At 42.9% G+C, this 23,301-nt stretch overlaps 1 protein-coding gene across 3 annotated transcripts in view; it reads left to right on the top strand.

Moving 5' to 3' along the window:
- The window catches only part of cxxc5a (CXXC finger protein 5a), a 28,950-nt gene extending 14,149 nt beyond the window's left edge, over window positions 1–14,801 (top strand). For 2 of the 3 annotated variants that reach the window (XM_015960754.3, XM_015960753.3), the window contains exon 3: window positions 13,634–14,801. In XM_015960754.3, the coding sequence (XP_015816240.1) occupies window positions 13,634–13,678 (45 nt within the window). In that variant the 3' untranslated portion in view covers window positions 13,679–14,801. The remainder of the gene's footprint in view (window positions 1–13,633) is intronic. The other variant, XM_015960755.3, reaches the window with a different exon arrangement.
- Window positions 14,802–23,301: the final 8,500 nt, after the last annotated feature.

The following is a 23,301-nucleotide window of genomic DNA, read 5'->3' as shown; positions in this document are numbered from 1 at the left end:
AGTGACACGTTAAGTTTAATTACAGTCCCTTGCTGTCTCCCTAGTCTGAGGGAAATCTGGAGGCAAAGAGACGGTAACAGTGAATATGTGTACAGTATGTTTGTATGTCAGTATACATGTGTGGGTATGTTTGTGTGTTACTGTGCATATAATGAGGTCCATCTGGCTGCAGAGCTGTCATCTGGAGCACCAGGTGTCTGTGTGGCAAATGCACCCCCTCCCCCCCTGTTTTTTGTTACTTCCATATGGGGGAGCTGCAGCCGCTGCCCTTCTCTCATGTGACACTACTGCTCATCTAGATGTCCCCCCATACTTCCTGTCTGTTAGCTGCATCAGCCTCGGTGGCCCAACTAACCCCGGCTGTGGCGGCAGAGTGACCAATCACGAAATCAATCTCAGCAGATGGTTCACCTCAGAGGAAACAAACTTTCATGGGCGATGGTGTCGCTTTGCCATTATGTAATAAATTGATAGACACGCTGGTTTAATTGACACAACTGGATCTATGCTAAATGCTAATGGCTGTTGCAATGATCTCGTTCTGATGGTGATTAAAGATGACGGCTTGGCTTCATGTTTTCAAGCTGAAAGGTTGTCCAGCGCCGATGTGCAGGACGCTGATTTCTAACAAAAAACTCCTTTTTAGACATTTTATCTTATATTTAGTCTAAAAAACTTCTCTAGAAAAATAGCATTGCTTAAAATGAAGTAAATATTGTTAAATATGAATCAAATATTCTTGTTTTGAGTAAAATATATTTGCCAGTAAAGGTAGCTTGGCTAGAATAGTTAAAACTAGCAAAATAATTTGAAATTTTAAAAATAAAGCTTTTTTTAAAAAAACTTACTTAGAAATCAGTTTTTGCAGTATCTATTTTTCGCTTCTAGATGGGTGGTTACACAATTTTCCAAACAAGAAAGCAGGCCAGCCTTGTGGTTTGTAATAAAAGCATGTTTTTATTTATTTGTCTTGTTAGTCTGGACACAGAGATGAGGTCAGGCTGCAGGGACAACAAAACCTTTAGACTGTGCCGTGGAAGGACAATGTTTCATTTAATTCTATCATTAAGCACAATTTTCCACACATTATTGTAACCATGGAAACAAATCACCTCATGTAAACACTCTCTTTAACACTTACGTTTTTAATAGTATTTCAATTTGCTGCCTTAGTTTTATAGATTCTTAACAGATTGGTCCTTGCATAGTGTAGAATTCACAGACGTTTAGGAGACAGAAATATTTAGGAGACATAGGCATGTAGGATGCATAGATATTTAAGAGACATAAACATTTAGGAGATATAGATATTTAGGAGCTATAGACATGTGAGAAACATAGACATTTAGGAGACAGATATTTAGAAGACAGACGTTCAGGAGACATAGACGTTTAGGAGACATAGATGTTTTGGAGACATAGACGTTTTGGAGACATAGACGTTTTGGAGACATAGACGTTTAGGAGACATAGACGTTTAGGAGACATAGACGTGTAGGTAACATAGATATTTAGGAGACATAGACATTTTGGAGACATAGACATTTAGGAGACATAGACATTTAGGAGATATAGATATTTAGGAGCTATAGACATGTGAGAAACATAGACATTTAGGAGACGGATATTTAGAAGACAGACGTTCAGGAGACATAGACGTTTAGGAGACATAGATGTTTTGGAGACATAGACGTTTTGGAGACATAGACGTTTTGGAGACATAGACGTTTAGGAGACATAGACGTGTAGGTAACATAGATATTTAGGAGACATAGACATTTTGGAGACATAGACATTTTGGAGACATAGACCTTCAGGAGACATAGACATTTTGGAGACATAGGCGTTTAGGAAACATAGATATTTAGGAGACATAGATGTTTAGGAGGAATAGACATTTTGGAGACATAGATATGTAGGAGACATAGAGATTTAGGAAACATAGATATTTTAGAGACATAAGCATTTTGGAGACATAGACATGTAGAAGACATAAACATTTAGGAGACATTGACATGTAGGATACATAGATATTTAGGAGACATAGATATTTAAGAGACATATACATTTAGCAGACAAAGATGTTTAGGAGACATAGACATTTAGAAGACTTAGACATTTAGGAGACACAGACATTTAGGGGGAATATACATTTTGGAGACGCAGACATTTAGGAGATATAGACATTTAGGAGACATAAACTTTTAGGAGACATAGATATTTAGGAGACATAGACATGTAGGAGACATAAACATTTAGGAGACATTGGCATGTAGGATACATAGATATTTAGGAGACATGGTTATTTAAGAGACATATACATTTAGGAGACATTGACATGTAGGATACATAGATATTTATTAGGAAACAGACATTAAGGCGATATAAATGTTTAGGAGACATAAACATTTAGGAGACAAAGACGTTTAGAAGAAATAAACATTTAGGAGATATAGACATTTAGGCGATACGGTATATACATTTAGTAGATATAAACATTTAGTAGACCAAGACGTTTAGGAGACACAGACATTTAGTATATATACATGTTTAGGAGACAGACATTTTGAAGACAGATGTCAATTTGCTTGATGGTTTTGTGGATTTGCTATTTCTCGTTCTTTGGGGTATTTTACTGGTCTTCCCGTCCTCAAATTTAACTCCACCGTTTCAGCTAAAGGCTTATTAAAGTGGAGGCTCACTGGGAAATGTATACTTGTCCTCTTTAAATACATCTGTCACTAAATTTCAGTTGCATGCAGAATGTGAAAAAAGTCTTCTACCTCTATTTTCTGCATTAGCCGCTGAAAGAAAATAGATGAAAAAACATGAGAAATAAGAAAAAAAATAGTCATCGTCACGCTATAAATGTAGCATTCATGGACTCACCCCTCTTGGATCGCAACCAGGAGGGAGAGAGCATGTTTTGGCTAGTAGAAGCTAACCATTAGCATTAGATCCTCAAAACTTTTACCCCAGAAATATTTATTTACATATATAGGGTGGCCACAACACAACCCATTGTGGGGTGGAATCTACGGTTGTCTTTTAAACGGTCTCTGCACACAACTAGACTGAGCTTGGCCCAATCAGGGCAGCAAACAAGGTGACGGAAATCAGTCAACCTGGCAGTCTGCCAGACACCATCAAAGAAGAAGAAGAAGAAGCAAAGACATCCATTTTCTAAATAAAGGGCTTAAGTATCTATCTGCTCATGTCTCAAAGAAAAGCCCAAGTCTAAATCATCCAAAGTTGATGCCAAAGTCATTTCAAACGTGCACCGTTCCTGAGCTGACACCATCTTTGTAGTTTTTTTCTGTCACAGCTCTGGTGCTTAGCCTGCCCAATAAACAGAGAGCACTGTGATTGGCTAGACACACAATTGATCAGACCAATTGTAGACCTGCTGAGGCTACAATGGAGCATGGCTGGCCCAACAGCAATGCAGCGATGGTTGGTCTAGATTTCTATGCTATCGAGACACTCCTCCAGAGGAACTATCATTATTTTTGTGCATCAAAACAAAACACCGTTCATGTATTCTTATTCTAGTAAACACAACAGTTATACAGTGTAATGTTCAGATAGAAGTCCACTTCACATCATGAAAAGACAAACTGATATATTTATATCAGAATGGATGAAATGATGGCAGTGTGTCCGGTTAAAACCAGTTAGAGCTGCTGGTTTTGCTTTATTAATTAAATGAATCTTGATCCTAATAAAATATCTAATTTGGACATTTTTAAAGTTTGTAAAAACAAAGTAAAGGAATGCATCATGCCCCCTGATAGAAAACTGGCCATACCCCAAAAGGAGATCGACGTTTTCCCCATCAGGCTTAAGGAGAGCTGTAACCAGATCAGATACTGGATGGCAGGATTGGGTCTTCCCTTGTGCAGAGCTGTGACAGTTCTAAAAAGAAAATGTCCTCCCAGATTTTCTCACTCATAGAACATATAAATCCAGCATTAACAGGCGGTCTCAAAAGGTTTGGTTATTAAGTCAACCACTCTTGTTGAGCAGGTGATTAGATCAGAGACTCCTGCCGCCTTGGCCACATCGTCAGCGACTGTGATGTCATCGCTACAAGCTAAATGTCACAGGGCGATATTTACCGAGGTCAAAAGTGAGAGCACAGAGCAGGAAACCAGCAGTAAAAGAGAAAAGCTAAAACTTGTTATGGTGATTTCTGTTTACATTGTGATATTTCTGCCTTCCATCAACAGATTTAATGCATGTTCAGGGCGGCTCGGACACCACCTGCATCAGAGCTAAAGGGCTCGTGGTTGTGTGTATCAGACGGAGCTGCAGTGAGGCTCAGCTGTAGCTCAGACAGCCCCTGAGTGTCATATTCCCCTCCAATCAAAGATGGCATGGTACATCCCCATCTGCTGTGACCGTTATTCACACCATGCACTTCCAAAGGAGGGCATGATCTCTTATTTGGAATATGTCTTGCGGTCAGTTATCCTGAACAATTATAGGCAGTTTTTTTGTCTTTGGTGTGTCTGTTCACTCACACACACACACACACACACACACACACACACACACACACACACACACACACACACACACACACACACACACACACACACACACACACACACACACACACACACACTGGAAAAGTGAAAAGACTAGGAGAGATATCCTGCTTGCGCTCTCCAGCATTTGCATTGAAAGGTTTTTTTGTGTGTTTGTTTCGAGCCTGCAAGCGCGCACACGTCGGTACACAAGTGCCGTCCAGCAGCAGTGTGCTTATTTTAAGGGTGTTGACGGTTTCCATTGAAAGCTCGTGGCAGCTCAAAGACGAGCGTAAAATTGGCAAGTGAGGGGGAGTTAGCACGCTGAGGCCTTTGCCACCTCATAGCTCACTGGCTGAAGATGTCTGGATTTATTCAGGGAATGCTACGTTTGAGAGAAATAAGTGCGAAGGCAGTTCCTTTCTGCTCTGTGTCTCAATACCCTCCAGGGGTGTCGGTCTCAGCTCTGGTGTTCAGTGCAGAAAGAAAAGAGTCGGGGTTTGAAAGTCGTACTCGGCCTTGTTTTTATCTAATAGCACTTTGAGGATCTGCCGTACAAGGTGGGTGGCTAATATCTACAGATAAAACAGGAGCCTTGTTTGTGCCAGCTAGAGGAGCTGTACTTTTTAAAGACTTCTGCTTGCTTGTCATTAAACACAGCCAACACCTGAAGTGAGTGTTTTCCTCTGGGACCCACTTTGCCAGCATCAGATGCTGTTATGGGAGTAGTGTATTCCCTCTCTGTCTCTCCTGCCTCTGAGACACTGAGCACCAGACAGCCAGGACAGCAGAGACTCATGCAGAATGACAGAAATGCAGACTGACGTGGAGATGCATGGATGTGTGGGCAGGTTGCCGGGGAGGAGGAAGGACCGGATGGCCTGGATAGGCTGAGGGGTGGGGGTGGGGGGGTTAAGGAACACTGAGGCGGCTGAGGTGTCGCTGCAGACTGACACAACCTGAAAATGTCTCACCTAAGGAGAGAAACTGGTACTTTTTACACCACAATTATGTCATTTAGGGTTTTTGAGCTTTACGCTGTGATGATGCGTGGCGGTGCACGGGGACGATCTGTTTTAAGAAATGTGAATGAATTTCCTAACTGATGTGGTTTTGTGGACATGGACATTAAACCAAAGCATTTCCTGGTTTATTTACTATTGCAGAAATCTCCAGCATCATCAGTGAGGCCTGCAGCTGTGACAGTTAGCTGATCAATTAACAGATTGGCTTCAATTTAATCTACAATTGTTTAGATAATTAATGGCCGAGCGTTTTGCTCGAAGGAGTGAATACTGCCGCTAAATGCACATTATCGCAGCATCTCTTGCTAACTATTAGCATTCTCTCCTTGTGTTGTGAGTCACTTTGAGCTCAAAGCTACTTTTCTGAGTTGGCTGAGTTTGATTAGATGTGGCGGCCATCTTGGATCATGGTTAGAAGTGAAATCAGATGTAGGTGTACGTCTGATGGTTGTTATCTGAAAGTTGAGCCAAAATCCATCTAATGGTTAATGAGATATTTAACAACCTGTCAGACTGATAAACACACACACACACACACACACACACACACACACACACACACACACACACACACACACACACACACACACACACACATTTTGTAGCTTGTGTCAGAGACTTTACAGCAACCCCCATTTTTAGCAAGCATGCAACAACAGCGGAGAGAAAAACTCCCCGTTAACGGGAAGAAACGTCCAACAGAAAACTTTTATACAAATAAAACAGCACCAGTTTCAGAAAAATGCAACTTTTATTACAATAATTTATTTGCTACTATCTTCCAAATGTCACCCCTATTTTGCACTGGAAGCATCTGTGGCGATGAACAGCATCAGAACGGTTTACTCACGAGCGTCAATGCGGTCCAGTACACACCGGGAGAGTCTTGGATACAGATCGGCTTCTTCGTTGTGCTCCTCGCTGTACTTACGAGATAACAAAATCCCTTGATCCCGCCATGAAACCAAAAAGAAGGAATCACGTTTGATATCGCTGTTTGATGACATTTATGATTAAAGCCGTGACAACTCACCATTGCACTTCTGGAATGATCCAGGAAGTAACTAAAGTGTTAGGTCCCACGTATTGAGGTAATCTACACAAATATGAAATAGCATCGCTGTAATAGTCTTTAATTTTGAAAATTACTGCGGTGTTACACTGAAACCATGTGTGATTTCCTGTCTAGTCCTATGTTAACTGTGTAAATTTACGTGTCCCAGAAGCACCACGTGGAAATTAGACCCGGCGTGCCACTTCTGGGAACTCGCCTGAGGATTTCTGCGTCGCGGCTGGTTGAGATGCCTCCATTGACTGTAATGGATTCTATTTGAAGCAGCGGCATTCCGCTGCCGTTCCACGCCGCTGATGCTTCCAGGGTGAAATAGGGGTCATGCACTCACACTTTTTGCACCAAAACTATCTTTGACCAAAATCTCTGAACTCAAGGAACGTATTGGGAATGTGATGACATCATCATCACAATATTCCTAAGTAACCCTACACTACTATGTGCAGCCCTTGTTCTGGACTAAAACATGCCCAATTTTACATTTTACCAGCACTTTCTGTATAATTTGTGTTCTTGTGTATAAAACTGAGGTGAAATAATGAGTGATTCTTGAACATGAAAATGTTTTAATTAACAAAAGTTGAACTATTTGACCAGAGCTTGCGTTTGTGTTATTTCTCCTGTTTTGGAGATAAAAGGTAAACCTCCTTGGTGAGTTTTCACTTCAGTGAGGACAAACTCGTGAGATCAGGAGTGCCAGCTGGAGGTCACCAGTGTTTGGATTTAGCCGTTTTAAATGGTGCCAATGCAGCGGCTGTTACATCCCACGTATGAGGCTGTATCTGGAGATCCTTTCACTTGATTGTATAGCTTGTTTTGTTTAGTTTTGGGGATTCAGTGAGAACAACAATCTGAAAGCTCAGCGGCGCTCCGGGGCACAAACGGAATCCTGGACGGCTTACAGGAACTTGCATCGCTGACACCTAACGACACACGCCTTCCTTTTAAACATCCTACACCCAGAATGTTTGTGCTGAGCCCAGATAAATGCTTTTGTTTAAATAAAATAAAGGCAACTCCTCCATCGATTTTTAGTGATTGGCCACTTCACACCCACTGATCTCATCTGCACAAACCGTTGCAATCAGCGTGAGTGAAGGAAGGAGGTTTCCTATTCCTGACATGCTGCCATTTTCCATTGATTGCACATGTCTGATAATGAGGAAAAGCAGCATTACTGCTCACTGTGTGTTGCTTTTCCTCCCACGCGTTACGTCATGGACAGTCCTGCCCTCACCGGGTTTTTAACATCTGCGGCAGTGCCAGATGTTACTGTCCTCGGACTGCAGCTGCAGAAAGGTCATTGTAGAGACTGAGGAGATGCTTAGCATCTGCAAGCTGTTAACCTCTGGGTCATTTGGGTTGGAAGGAACTTTATGGATTTTAAGGATGAGCTAGTTTATGTTAAAGCTAATTTTAGGTCAGATAAAGCTAATCCTTTGCTGATATTCTGTGTCTGTATCTCTGTGAGCAGTTGAGATGTTGTCGTGACCTCCTGGCACACTCTATACACACCTCACAGCTGGTTTTAGTGTCTAAGCTGTCAGATTATTCCTAACTCTACAAATGAAGGCCAGTACGGACTCAAATCATTACCTTGTTTAAGGTTTTATTTCAATCAGCAGGATGTACTTTTAAATGAAGGTAAGTGGAACCTGTGAGGCTGGATCCTGCTGTTTGTGGTTTAATGTTCTGGTATGAGGAACAGAAGCCAGAAGAACAGCTGATCCCAGTATGGAGGAATGGTTTAACTGGGCTTGAGGTTTGGTTTTAGCTCTTTTCACGGCTGCAGCTGTTGACCACTGCTCACAGTTGGAATCACAGTGATTGGGGAATGCAGCTTAACTCATGCAAGGAAATTAGGAAGCCTTGAAAAAGTTTGGTGACATTTTTAAAAGTCCCTAACCTGAACCCAGCTCTCACAGCTAAGATACCGGCCCGGCAGAATCTGATCCGTTTAGATTTAAAATAGCTTTTGTAGAAAAGCTCATTTTTGCACCATCTACAGAATCACAACACAAAACTCTTCAGTTTTATGTAATTAAAAAAAAAGTATATATCAGGCGGAAAAATGTCAGAGGGCGACCCTGGCATGTCCGGGTTATGTTTCCTCTTCAGTGTCACACAAAAGCAGATTCATGTCTGAGAACTTCTTCCTTTGATGAAGAAGTGACTTTGATTCAGGCAGAATTTATCTTGAGCAGTCTGGCGGTTTGGTGTGATTTCGGGGGGGTGTTGCGAGAGTCGGTTAACGTGCCGCTGTGTGTGGAGGTGTGTGACTGCACTTGAATACATATTGGTTCAGCGTGAGAGTGTGTGTGGGTGCGTAAATGTTTGCCGAGCTACAACCCCCCATCCCTTCTCCAGGCAGTTTTGGAAATCGGAAGGATCTGAGCTCCAGACCGGCGGGCTGCTGCTGAACCCTGTGGCTGCATGCATGTGTGCCCCTCGTGTTCAGGCTCGCTGATGACCACGGTGTGGAGGGGAGGGCGACGGGAATCAGCATCAGCGTTCACGACGCTGCGGGAGGGCAATGTGTGTGACGGCTAAATAATAAATGTGGCATACTGGGTGTTGTGTGAAGCTGGGGCTGAAGGCAGGCCAGTTCCAGTCTACAGATTTAATAGATGGAGCTCACCGTGGGGTCAGAGGCTGAAACAGAACCAGAACTCAGCTGATTAGTTCACTAAAATCACATTTTTTGTCTCTTTAGGGTTTTTTGTGCTGCACTGCATGAAACCCTGTCTGTTTGTGAGATCCTCTAATGGTTCTCAAACTATGGTTCAGGTTCCACTCATGGTCTCAGAAAGTCTTTTGCAGCATGCAGAAGAAACCCAACCATGAGCCATCCATCCAATTTCAGTCGCTTATCTGGGGTCGGGTCGTGGGGGCAGCAGCCTAAGCAGGGGGGCCCAGACTTCCCTCTCCACAGCCACTTGGGCCAGCTCCTCCGGGGGAATCCTAAGGTGCCTCATCAGGGAGGTATCCGGGAGGCATCCTAACTAGATGCCCGAGCCACCTCAACTTGCTCCTCTCAATGTGGAGGAGCAGCGGTTCTACTTCGAGCCCCTCCCGGATGACCTCTAAGGAACCCTGAGGAGAAAACTAATTTCGGCCGCTTGTATCCGCGATCTCATTCTTTCGGTGACTACAAAAAGCTTGTGACCATAGATGAGGGTAGGAACGTAGATCGACCGGTAAATCGAGAGCTTTGCCTTCTGGCTCAGCTCTCTCTTCACCACGACAGACCGGTACGACGCCCGCATCACTGCAGATGCTGCACCGATCCGCCTATCGATCTCTTGCTCCATCTTACCCTCACTTGTGAACAAGACCCCGAGATACTTCAACTCCTCCACGTGAGGCAGGACCTCATCCCTGACCCGGAGAAGTCTTTCTACCCTTTTCTGACTCATTTACACGGATTTAGCGGAGCTGATTCTTATCCCAGCTGCTTCACACTCGGCTGCGAACCGCTCCAGTGAGAGCCGGAGAACACGTTCTGATGAACCCAACCATGATGCCACTTTTAACAAACAAAGTAGGCCAAAAATAAAAAAAGGAACAAGAGGAGCACATTCCGACCTCGGTTCCAGGTTGCGACTACTAGAACACTGGTTACACGACAAACTAGCTCCTCCTGAACCAGTCTAGTCCTTACTTACCTGCGGTAAAAACACAAAAGCCATTATTTAAAAGTACATACATCTACCTCACTCTGCTGACTGCACACAGACAGCTGGTATACAGCTCTCTCCAACAGAAGACGCTTGCTGGAAAACCTGGCTGTGTGAAGTCCGAGGTTTTCAATACATGCCGACCCAAACAGGGCATAAGCAGTCTGCCTCAAAGTGGTTCACGCGCACCAGAAGAATTTTGCTGATCGTTGCTGGGACATGGCCATCGAACATATCCGACAGATTTCTTTGACTGGGACAAAATGTAAGGATTCAAGTTCCTCTTTGTCTCCCACAGCCTTTGCTGATTGCCATAGCTCTGCTTCGTACATCAGTTAAAAGTTGGGTCCTCAACAATTCTGGTGGGTTGGAACTAGAGTTTAACAGATATTGGTTTTTCTACCGATGCCGATATGTAAAGGTCAGCCGATGGCCGATTTGTGCTGCAGATATTTTGACGTTTTCCACCTTATTTTCATATTCCACCTTATTTTCATATTAAAATGTTACACATAACATCAGTGGATGTGCCAAATTTCAGAAGCTGAATCAGTTTTTTAACACTGAATTTAACCAGCTGTTAAAAGGAACTCAGGTTCCAAAACCTTGTGGTTCTTAAAAGATACATGTTAGTATCAGTTATATTAAAGTGGTGTAAAAAAAAACCTTCTTAATGTCTTCATTTTTATAAAATTTGTAAAAATAGTTTAACTCGTAGGTCGCCATTGTTGTTAGCGTCACAATGCACTCTGGGTAGTGACGTCATATGGTTGTACCTCGGTTGCACCGGCCGGCTTTGCGACCCTGTAGTGACTGTTCAGTGACATCAACATGTCGTCTGTTCAGCCTTTTCACTTTGAACCAGAGAGAAACATTAATGAGGACATCACTGACCATGTTTCACAAAGGGAGCGTCAAAATGAAGAGCAAGAAGGGCGGGATGAAGCGAGTGCAGGTGGTGTGTGTGTGGCAAATGCGTCTCCATAGTAACCGAGAGGGAGAGTGTTTGTTGTCAAGAGCTCACATTTTTGTCAGCAGAAGTTAACGGTAAACTGTCGTGTGATCAAACTTATTCAATTATGAATGATTTAGGAGAATTTTAGCATCCAGAGCTGTCGTGTGCTTTATAGATGATTGGGATATTCAGTGAAACCACTTTAATCATTTTTGCAGATATTACATATTTGGAGAACACTGTGTTGCTACACTTACTGCTTGTTTTACTGACGAGAGAGGTGATCGTTCAGCTTCACCTGTGACGAGTGGCGTGTCCGATGGTTCGCCCAACACGAGCGGGTTGCCGGCTCAGGAGAGCGTCCAGCGTCTCTTGTCTCTCCGAGGGCGTTTAGGCTCCTTGTGTGGGAAAATGGTCGGTAAAGCATTTAGTTTCCGCCTTCTCTTATACGCAGTCGCTCTGGTGAGCTCTTTAAGTAGTTGTGGCTGACTTGGAGAGTTCAGACTCTTTTTTTCCTCCTCTCCTCCCTATCTTATCCCAAGGCTCCTGAGGTGTTTTTTGCATAGCGAAGCTGCCCTCCCTGTGGAGGGTAACTCTGAAGTGCCTTTTTTCCTCCACCTGACCCAATCCTCATGTAAACCCCTCTGATCTCTATTAAGGTAGCGCAACTCGGGTTGCGAATGACCACAGTAACCAATTCTTGTCATGTGTCTATGCCTATGTATGTCTGTCTGATCTCAGAACTGTGTGTACTGAAACTCTAATTTCCCTCTGGGATTAATAAAGTATCTTTGAATTTGAATTGACTTTGAACAAGCCTCAAACGCATCAGGAGAAAAATGTTGGGAACACAGCCACGGATCTTTGGGAAGATGTGTCCGTCCACAGGCATCTTCCCGCTGCTTTCTCCTCTTCTTGCCAGTGGGAAAGCATCACTCCCATTGTTGCCCTCTGACTGGAAATTACATCCAAAAGCAGCACAGCGTGGCATTTTACTTAATTATTAATACGGTGAGCGCATAAACAAACACTAGCGTCAATAGCTAATCTTCCAAGAGTAATCAATATACGTCATCACCCCCAGAGTGCATCGTGTGTGGAAAACATGGCGTCCTACGTATGTAAAAAAAAATGTACTAAATATTATAGATTTATAAATAAACAGCAACATTCTGTGTGTTTCTAACAACATAGTTTGGTACAACAGAAAACTTGTGGCTTATTAGGGCACACACGTCCTCATAGCCGGAGTTCCATTTAAATCTTAATTTTATGTTAAAAGTGTTAAAATCAGACATCTAACTATCATTAATCGAACAAATCAATAAACTGACCAAGTACTTATTTAAGCAGATGTTATTCAGAAACATAAAAATACACTCATATTAAATTCTGCTGAAGCACCTGGCTTCCCACCAGTGTGCCTGACTTTAAAGTGGCTTTACTAAGGAGGTAAATTGTGACACGACAAATTGGGGGGATTCAAATCTGTGACTTGGGACCCAAGTGCACCAGTGAGGCCTGGTTGTTGTGCTAGCATGACACGATATAGCATGTGTGTCTAGACGTGGTCGGAGAGTTATATCAGGATGGGGATGGTGGTAAAATTGTTGGTATAGGTGAATGAATGAATGATGAATGCACATTAATAAACATATTACAATGTAAATGTAGCCAACTGTAGACAGAACGGCTAATTTCCATTGGTAGCTCCCTGACAGAAAGCACATGGCAAATAAAAGCATCAATTAGATTAAAAAATACAAAAATGATTAAAGGGGAACTAGGCAGTTTTGGCTTGCTTTTAGCACCCTTTAGTGTCCGTTTGTAGAACCAAAAGCAAACCTAACCGCTGCACAGTGGTGCGTTGTTCTTTGTAACACCTTCATCTAACAGATTAAACGTCTCCCCAGCCTTCATTAGCGTCTACAGGAGTGATTACTAAATTAAACGAATCAGCTGTGTTTATGATCTAAAACGAGCTGGAACCAGACTGCAGCGCCAGATATGTCAGCTCAACAGAGCAGCCCGCCAGTCGGACGTTGTAAGGGGAATATTCTGGCCACAGGGGCGACAGTGGCTGGGTGACCTGTTATTAACCCTGTAAAGGGGGGCATTATAACCTATAGCTTATACATATATATATATGTATGTGTATATATATATACATATATATATATATATATATATATATATACGTATACACACACTTACACTGATAAAAACCACTGCGGCTCTAAAGTCAAATGAAAGAAATTTTAAAGTTGTATTTCTGCTGTTCTTCATTAACAAGTCTACCCTGCTTCTTCCACCCCCCACCCCCACCCCCACCCCCACCCCCGTTCCCCTCCCTTGTTGTCTTGTGTTTCTCCAAGAAGGTGATGCTTCCTGCGGGAGCGGCGTTCCGGTGGTTCCAGTAGGACTCCTCCTCCGCTCCCTACCCAAAGCTCTGCCATCAAGTGCAATGCCAACTCCTGGACTGTCTCCAGATCAGACACTGGTCAAAAACAAACTGGCAACAATTACCATTCAAATGAAAACAGACAGAGAAGCTGAGAACCATCAGTGGGATGATGGATGCACCTATTCCTCGAACCAAAAATGAAGTGCAAAGAAATGCATCTACGGCAACTTTTCATTCCCTTTTCTATGTTTCCATTTTGGTACCTTTTGTCCTTTTTTCCTGCCGTTAGTTTTGAATTTTCTTTTTTAATGGTTTCTGTTGCTTGAACACGGAACTGCTCATTGCCAGAACCAGAACGGACGGACTGAGTGTGGACAATCAAACTAATGTCTGTGTTTGGTGTTAATGTTGTTCATGTGTGGAAAGATTCAGTACTTGTGTAGAGAATGTAAATTTACAGCTATATTTTAAAACTAGTGGCTAATGGCAAACATTGTAATTCCTTGCCATTTTAAACCCGCGTCTATTTGATGATTGATATGAAAGAGAGGATTTAAGGTGTGATGCTGTCAATTAGATCCTGAAATGAGACTGATTGTTATTATTATTATTATTATTATTATTATTATTATTATTGGCAGAGCTCCAGAAAGCCTTCACTGGGTTGAAGCAGCTTTTTGTGTGAGCTGTAACTGCTGTCTTCTCCTCAATAAGCCCTCGATCGTCTGCATTTTCAAACAGTTTTTGTCCTTTTTAGTAAAACTTGCAGCCTTATGTTTCTGTGGCCCTACTGAGCATGTGCCAACACACTGCTCAGGGCAAAAGCACCAAGAGACAGCACTTGCTCTGAGCCTACTGAAGCACTGAAAAAAAAGCATTTTTTAAATTTGTTTGTTTTATTTTCATGATTTTGTTTCTTTTGTTAAGTGGCTGAGTAGCTATACAGCTTTTGAAAATAACTCAATCTTTGTATTTGTTTAAAAAAATTGGACCGGTTTTGTGAATAAAAAGGAATGCATGTATTTGTGTCAAAATCTACAATTCTGATATTTGTCTAATCGTCTGTTTGCATGTCGTTTTTTTAAAGAAAAACAAAAGGTGACTAAAACGAAATACTTGAGTTTTAATTTTTACACAGATTGCAAGAAATGTTCTCTTTTTTTTTAAATATAATTGGACAGCATGGTCAGATGCAGCCAGAAGTAAACCAGGTGGTGGTGAGGGATCTCTCCTGCTGCCTACATGTGTAAAATCCTCCTACACTGGAATGATGGAGCCTTGCTGTTGCTAAAATGTAACCAAAATCATTTAAAACATGTTTGAATAAGAACCGTTTTGATTGCCGTGTTTCTTCCGCCTGCATGAAACTTTGTGGAAACCCTGGATCTCGTTCATCGTTGGTGATTTTCTTTGAGGTTTGTGTGACTCACCTCACTTTGGCATTTGCAGTCAGAAGGCACCTTGCTGAGACGCAGGAAATCCGCGACAGTCACGGGTTACTGATGGGATGTTGTGTCACTACGTTCCATTAAAACCATCCTGAGGAAGTTAGTGGGAAGTTTGAACACCGCCGATTTGAGAAGACAAAGGTCTAAAACACCTGGTTAATTTCAGGTTTTGGTGTAGACAGTGATTCAGACTTGTGATGGGAGAGAATCTCCATGTCCTGTTTGGTCATGAGAATAAAAATCTGTTCTTAAGTCACATCCAGGTGAGGTAGCGTAGATGCAGATCTCTGCCAGAGAAGAAAAAGTGGCTTTAATTAGCGTTCGTCCACAGAGGAAGGCCTGGTGTGTGCACGAGCTTGTGATGAGCCTTGTGAGCACAGCTACACTCCTCCACTTTCGTACACCCCCCACCTCCCCCTAGGTGACAGTGCTGGGCTAGTGCCATCGCCATGGCGATAAGGGGGAGTGTGTACAGGAGACTGGTGTGTTTCTGGGGGTGGTGGCTAAGGCCTTCCATTATTAATGTGCACCGCGGCGTCCTTACCTCCTCAGAGCCCGCACAGCTCACTGCCTGACCTGCCATGCAGGGGAGAGGGAGGAGGAGGGAGGGGTGGGGGGACTGAGGAGGCAGAGATAAAGAGAAGTGAGCTGCAGGAAGAAAAAAAAGACAGTATGAGTAGAAAGTAGCGGGGAGGTTGAGTGCAATGAAATCATTTCTGATTTCAGACGAGGATCTTCTGTTTTCAGGTTTTTGGGGTGTGGTCCCTGCCTGCTGAGGTGGGAGGAGGAGGGGGAGAAGGGGGCAGGGCAGGGAGGGTCATGTGGTGGCGGTTGTTGTTGTCTCCAGCGCCGGGCGGTGCACGGCTGCTGAGCAGGCCTGTCACACTGGGAAAATCCTGGAATCTTATCGCTGCTTCACAGACACTGAGCCGCACTGATCTGCTCACCCTCGCTGCCAGCAGACATGCCCTTCCCCCCACCAAAATGCACCCCCCCCCACCCCCGTCCCTGCTCAGGCTGGCCCCCTTTGCCGCTCCAACGCCACCTTCCCCGCGTGGGGAGATAGCAGAACTGATGTGGTCCAATTGGTGAGGAGAGAGGAATGTTGCTCGTAAAACAAGGTAGGCCGAACTAAAGAGCGCCGTCACACACAGAACCGAGATGAGACCATGAATCTAATGTTCAGCAGACGTCTGTATGATTCCTCTAATTTATTCTGGAGCCGGAATCAACCAACCAGTGTCTTAAAAGTTAAAACGCAAAACTCCGTAACACACAGATTATATGGTCAACAGGTGGAATTCAAGACTCCTGAAATCAGGTGAAAAGGGTCTGTATTTGTGTAGGGTTCTACTCCCCCCCCCCCCCCCCCCCTAGGCGCTTCACAACACAGTCAGACACACACACATTCACACACTGGTGGGAATGAGCCATGATGTGGCACACTGACAGAGGCGAGGCCTGCTGAACACAGGTCCCTCCAACCACCACCAGCAGGCAAGACGGGTTAAGTGTCTTGCCCAAAGACACAACAGAAGAATTCTGTGGTGGGAGCCGGAATCAAACCTACAACCTTCCAATCACTGGACAACCCACTCTACCCTCTGAGCTACTGCTGCCCCTGCAGGTGTGACTGTGGAGTTGTTCTAGTTGTTTAGATAAAGCAGCCATGGAGTTTAAGGAGTTAATTAATATCTAACAATAACAGTACCGGTAGTCAGTGATGGTCCAGCAGGAGGATCCTTGTCGACATCTTTTTTCATCTGGGTGGGGCAAAACAAACACAAAACGACCCGCTATCAATACACGACGTATACTTTAAAGAGAGCTTATGCCATGTTCTGCGTCCCCCTCATGTGCCTCCTTGTGTTCCCCATCCCTCTCTAGGTTCTCTATAGGTTTCCCTCACGTTTCCCTTACCCACCCCACTTATAGTTTCCGTCATGCTTGGGTCATTTAGTCAGTATCTCCCTTTGGTTCATTTTTGCTTCCTTCCCCAGCTAGGTCTGGTTTCCTCCCCTGCTCCGTTCTGCCCCTCCTCTCTGATATTAGTCTCACCTGTGTCCAATTCCCTTAATCACCCAGCCCCTGTGTATATAACCCTGTCTGCGTCTCAGTATTTTGTCGGACCTATTGTTGTCTGTGCCAGTGTTGTTTTGTTCCCCCACCAGGTCTCTAGTTATCTGCTCAGAAAGTGAGCTTTTGGTCTTGTCAGGGTTTAGGTCTTTGGTTTGGCTTCCTGCCCTTTTGGATTTTATTTTTGCTCCCCATCCTAATAAAAGGAATTTTTATTTTTACATCCGCTCCTGCCTCGTGTCGTTCTGGGTGTCCTGCATCTTGGGTCCTAACCCCCCTTGCTCTCAACGTGACACTTCACCACCTCAAGACAAGAGGGGGTTAGAGAGAAGCTTAAAATTTTTACTGGAGAGAAAATTAAAATTATTAAAAGCCCGTATGAGCTCCGGGAGATTTGATATATGAGACATTTATTGCTAATCAACAGAAAACCCTGGACCCTTCACTTATGAAAAACCGAACATCTGGGAACCTACGATTATTTTGTTTTAAAAGGTTTTTTTTTATTTGTGCGAGAATCACAACATTAGCAAATTGCTGCGGTACTTGATGCAAGAAAAAATAAATAATAAGCAAAATCAGAATCAAGAAATAAACACAATGAAATGATAATAATATTAATCATTTTAAGGAAAGTTGAGTTGAAAGCCGTGGTCGTGCTAATGGCAGCTAGCTCGATGAGCAGAGCCACACCTGTGGTGATGACCAAAGACAACGGGTGAATCCTCACAGCGACTGCAAAGCCGAGTAAATCTTCACTAATCATATTTATTTCTTTATTGATTATTATAATGATCGCAGATTGTGACGCCTGAATAAAAACACAAAAACAGCTAAATATACCAAGATGAATGTTTTTAACAACATCTCCTCTAATTAACAAATACTTGTTCACAAAGACTTACCGTGAACTAAATGAGCCTCACAAACTGTCCGTTACTGCAGGAGTCCAGGCTTCCTTGGGAGAGTCCGGGCCACTTCCTATCATCTCTTTCGTATTCCGCAGTCGTTTACGGAGAATATTCCAATATAACTTTTTATCAAGCCTGAACAACCAACCACACACCACTCCTCCAATCATGCAAAACAACAAAATGTGTTGTTTCTTGACACACACCATCGGGATGCAATGCAAGCAACAAAAACAATGACTTCCCAAAAGATCGACTATTTAGTAAAATCAGTTAATTCATCTGGCATAAGGACAGAAGCTCAGTTCTAACAGAGCCAGGCATGGCTTTACTCCGCTAAAAGGTTTAAATAATCTTTATGCATAAAAATGAAAAGTTCACCTTCATGCAGCACTGGTGTCTAAGGTTGGGGCTGAGTTGTAAATAAACCACCAACATCTGCATACAGAGAAGAAAACTGCTGTCCACTCTGGAGAAAGGCTGACTTACTTGTTATTTTTAAATATGATCAGTTCTGAGTTTAACATGCAGGCTGAACATGAAAATAGTCTCCTACCCCGTTTCCTGCATTAGCGGCTGATCGAAAACAGACGGAGAAACTCTCAGAAAAGCCGCTGAGATCTCCGTCACACTGAAATTTAACATTCGTGGACTCACCCATCTTGACTCATAACGGGGAGGGTTGTTGTTGGTTTAGTGTCCAGGAAACAGCAGCTAGTAGAAGCTAACTGTTAGCATTAGCAAATCCACCTCACAGCAGAATTCCTTCAGGCTTGTGAAATTTGTGGAGATAAAACACCGACGTTGCAAACTGAGTCAGTGGTAGAGTCATGTTGCTGTTGTCCAATCAGAGGTGAGAATGAGAATATCATGAATATTGATGAGTAAGATTCCTGATCCTGCAGTTTTCTGCCCCCACTCCTCCTAACTTCTACTTCCTGAAAAAGGGGTGCCATGTATTAATTTAGAGGCCACCACAAATGTATTGAAATAAGGAGCGCAGGCCGTCTGTAAATGTAGTTTTTGTTTATTCCTTGCACTGAGCGTGCATGGCTCTGGGCGACTGTGGAGAGGAAAAACTCCCTTTAAACAAGCATCCTTCTGCAGAACCTCACAAAAAGCATCCACACCTCGACTGATTGAGGATCACTTTTTGTAAATTTGATCCTCTGAGGTGTTTACAATAAAAACACGACCTAGAAAGTCTAAAATTGAGCTTTGATTCTGCGTTCACTAATATAAATTATACCAAACACCTCAGTGGAGGAACAAGCATCCCAGTTGTTAGATGGAGCTCTCCTCTGAAGATCTGTTGTACGCTTTTAACCCGAGCCACTTACCGGGTGAAATCCGTGGGTGTTTGCTTTAAAATTCAGCTCAACTATGAGACATGTTTTTGCTGCATATTCAGCAAAGAGCTGTTCAGTTTCAGTACTTTTAACTCGCTAAGAGGTGGCAGCTACCTGTAAAATTAGCCTGATTAGCTCTTGATGTGGCCTGTTTCTTAGAAGAACTCGACAACACACACACACACACACACACACACACACACACACACACACACACACACACACACACACACACACACACACACACACACACACACACACACACACACACACACACACACACACACACACAGTGTTATAATAACCTTTAATAACACTAGAGGGGATTCAGCTAAATCCAGTTTGGTTGGTTGAGGTTTTGGTTAATTTGACTATTTCATTAATAATAAATGACATGTTTAAACCATTACATTAGACATCTAATGTTGCCAAACTGGATCAGAGATAAATACTTTTAAACTTGTATGTGCTACGTTTTACAAACAAAGCAGTTGGGTGTACATGATGGTTCCAGCCTGTGAGCTAGCATGAACGTTTAACATGAAGAATTCACTCGAACTGCTGCTTTTAATTAAAACGTTTCGATCTAAAACTGATTTGATGTTTAAAGCTGAACGTTTAGTTTGGTTGTCTCCTAGTATGAATCTCTCAGGAGAGTTTCTCCCTGATTCTCCAGGTTGAGATGCTGTGGCTGTTGTCTAAGTGAGATACTAACGACTCTGACGTAAAACGCACCAACTACTAAAACACTACAGCTACGTGCCCAGCCTCTTGGTAAATAGTCCCTTTACTGTGTTGAAGCACAGACTGAATTTAACTAAATTGACATTAGTACAATACTTTTAACATAATAATTAGAATACATAACAATAACACTTCGTTCTCCAAATGATTATATAAATACTAGGACTACTTCTGCTCGTTCTCATTCTCCAACAACTACTACTACTGATTTTAAAATGTCCTTGCATTTTCCTGGTGTGGACACTGGAAAAACAAAGGGTGTGCCTTAAATTACACCCTTTTTTGCAGTGTAACATTAAATTATCTCTTAAAACATCAACCAAATACATAAATGAATGGAATATTGCAAAATCCTACCCAGAGATGTTACATGCTATATTTAGCTACTGATGTGGCATGTTTACTAGCTCTGCTACAATACAGGAGAAACAGTTTTTTTGTAACATGACATGTTAAACAAAATGTATGTCGGTGTTCATGTTCAGAAAGAACAATTTGCATAAACTGATATAGATAATTTGACATTGGAAGTGTTTTAAGAAGATAGAACTTGTATTTAGATTTGGTTCCACTCAGCCTAGCTGTTAGCTTATCAATCTGACAAAACAATACAAGCTATTAATTATTTCTCACATTTCTAACTACTTTTAATATAATATAATATAATATAATAATATAATAATATAATATAATATAATATAATATAATATAATATAATATAATATAATATAATATAATATAATATAATATAATAATATAATATAATATAATATAATATAATATAATATAATATAATATAATATAATAATATAATATAATATAATATAATATAATATAATATAATATGATACGATACAATACAATACAAAATACTAGTATGATACAGTAACATACATACTGAGTTAATTAACTAAAAAGGTCGAACATTTAAGAGCAAACATCATCATCCACTCAGGCTGTCTGTCTTTCTCTCACCTTTCACACTCGTGCACCAACTCTCTCTCTCACGGACACGTAGGAAAAGATTAAGTCCAAATCAATGGCAGTGGCTGGACTGGGAGAGAGAGAAAGATTTCACCCAGGGTTCTCGTTAAGGCCTGACACATGCAGCAAAGGCTCCAGGGAGTGTTATTACCAGGGTGATGGTTGATAAGACGCTCGTTTCTCCACGGTGCGTCCTGCGGGAAAATGTGTCGTGCAGCCATGGAAACCATACAGCTAGGTGTTATGCTATAATTGGGACAGCATTTCTAATGGTGCAGCTGCACTGCCAGGTATGCCACCGTCTACAAATGAGAAATTACAGAGAAGACACGGCAGAGAGGGTGCAACCAATTTTCCAGAATTCTCCACGTACAGTTTCCTACTCACCTCTTCAGCCAGACACACTTTTTCTGACAAGATAACTCCAAATAGAAGAGGACGGGACACGTTAACATGCTGCTATACACTAAGAATTACCAACTAATGACAAACTGTTGTGGATTAAAGCAAGTGACTGATTGGTATTTTTCTGCAGTCTGAATAAAAACTGCATCAGGAAGTGCAGTGTAATATGTAGGAGGAAGAGGAGGAGGGACCAGGAGGAGAAGAGGGAAAAGAAGGTTGTTGGCCAATCCCCGCTCAGTCTCTGTAACTTGGTTGATTGCGATCAATTTCCGTGGTATCGATGGCCTCCCTGGCCCTGAGCTACTCTCCCTCCTGCACTTTGCATGGTACGTGCTTTGTGTACCATGACATGACGCACACTCCCCCCTCCATAACTGGCTCCACCACCTGCAGTCCTCCGATCCTGGCCTTGAGAAATATCAACAGCTGGGTTGCCACGTTCCCGAGGAGGGCTATAAACAGGCGTTTTGAGAAGCACAAATGTTTCCACTCCTCGTTCCCAGAGTGGGTGAAAATCTGGGTTAGTGCGGCAGTTTTTTATTTTGTTTTCTTCACCGACTGGCTTGTGAGTCTGATACGTGTAAAAAGTTTGCGTGGTGTTACTGCAGCAGAGAAGAAGAGGGAAATTTCTCTGCCTCTCTCTCTTCTGTCAGGGCTGCAGAAGGATTGAAAGCTCGCCAAAAAAACTCCAGGAGACAATGGAGACGGTGGAAATGATGAGATGAGGTTTAGTCACGATGCGAAGGACCAAAAGCCCCAAATCTGTATTTGTTCTGGGGAATGGGAAACTGTCCTCCCTCCGGCATGTGTGAGGGCGCATCCCGCTCGCTCCATCTCTGCACACTTGGCACGCTCTATATCCGAATTAATTGCATCTCTGCAAGGGAGAGAGTGAGATGGATAGAGAGAGGAGGAGAGAGGTTTAGTCCTTCTGTTGGGCTGGTCTTGCTACGAGGGGAGTCATTTGAAATTCTGCCTCCCATGTGCCCCCCCCCCCCCCCCTACTCCACCCCACCACTTCCCTGGGCTTGGAGCTGCAAGGTGCTCATGCACCATTCTCCTGCAACTTCTACAACTACACACAACTGCTGGTATTGACCAATAACCATCTCTCCTAGTATGCAGCACCCTCTCCTCCACCTCAGTCAACCATTGTCTGTTAACTACCTTCATTCTCTTGACTAAGTCTGTTTAAGCAACACGTTTTCTTTAATGAAACGGCTGCTGCAGCTGTTTTCAGACCGCAGGACCCTTAAATTAGCCTTTGACAAACATTTAACAACCATTTATCAGGACAAAGGATGGTTTTTAGGCTGAAATCATACATTTAAACAGACAACGAGTCATAAAAAGAGGAAGTTCACACATATGTGGACCTAATCTCCTGTATGTTTGTGAGCAGATGCAGCAGAAGGCCTTGTGTTTTCTTCTGCAGTGGTCGCTGGCACTCATGTGAGGCTTGGTAGAAGTCACGATAGGAAATGGCCTCAACAAGATAAAGCTGAGCTCTCTGCATGGCTCTCTGCAGGGGTCTCTGCCACACACACACACACATGCACGTCAACTGCACAAACTCACGCATGCACACACATACACATCTCCATGAGCGAGGGGAGGGGGGTGCTGTAGGACAGCAAAGTCCCACAAGGTCAGAGTAGGCTGTGCATGGTTGTTTTTCTCAGTTTTTTTTCCTCCCTCTCAGCGGTGGAGCTGTGTGCTGCC

Source organism: Nothobranchius furzeri, chromosome 10, assembly GCF_043380555.1.
Source record: "Nothobranchius furzeri strain GRZ-AD chromosome 10, NfurGRZ-RIMD1, whole genome shotgun sequence".
Lineage (NCBI taxonomy): Eukaryota > Metazoa > Chordata > Actinopteri > Cyprinodontiformes > Nothobranchiidae > Nothobranchius > Nothobranchius furzeri.
The sequence above is the reverse complement of the archived record's forward strand: the minus strand, read 5'-3'. Positions and strand labels throughout refer to the sequence as shown.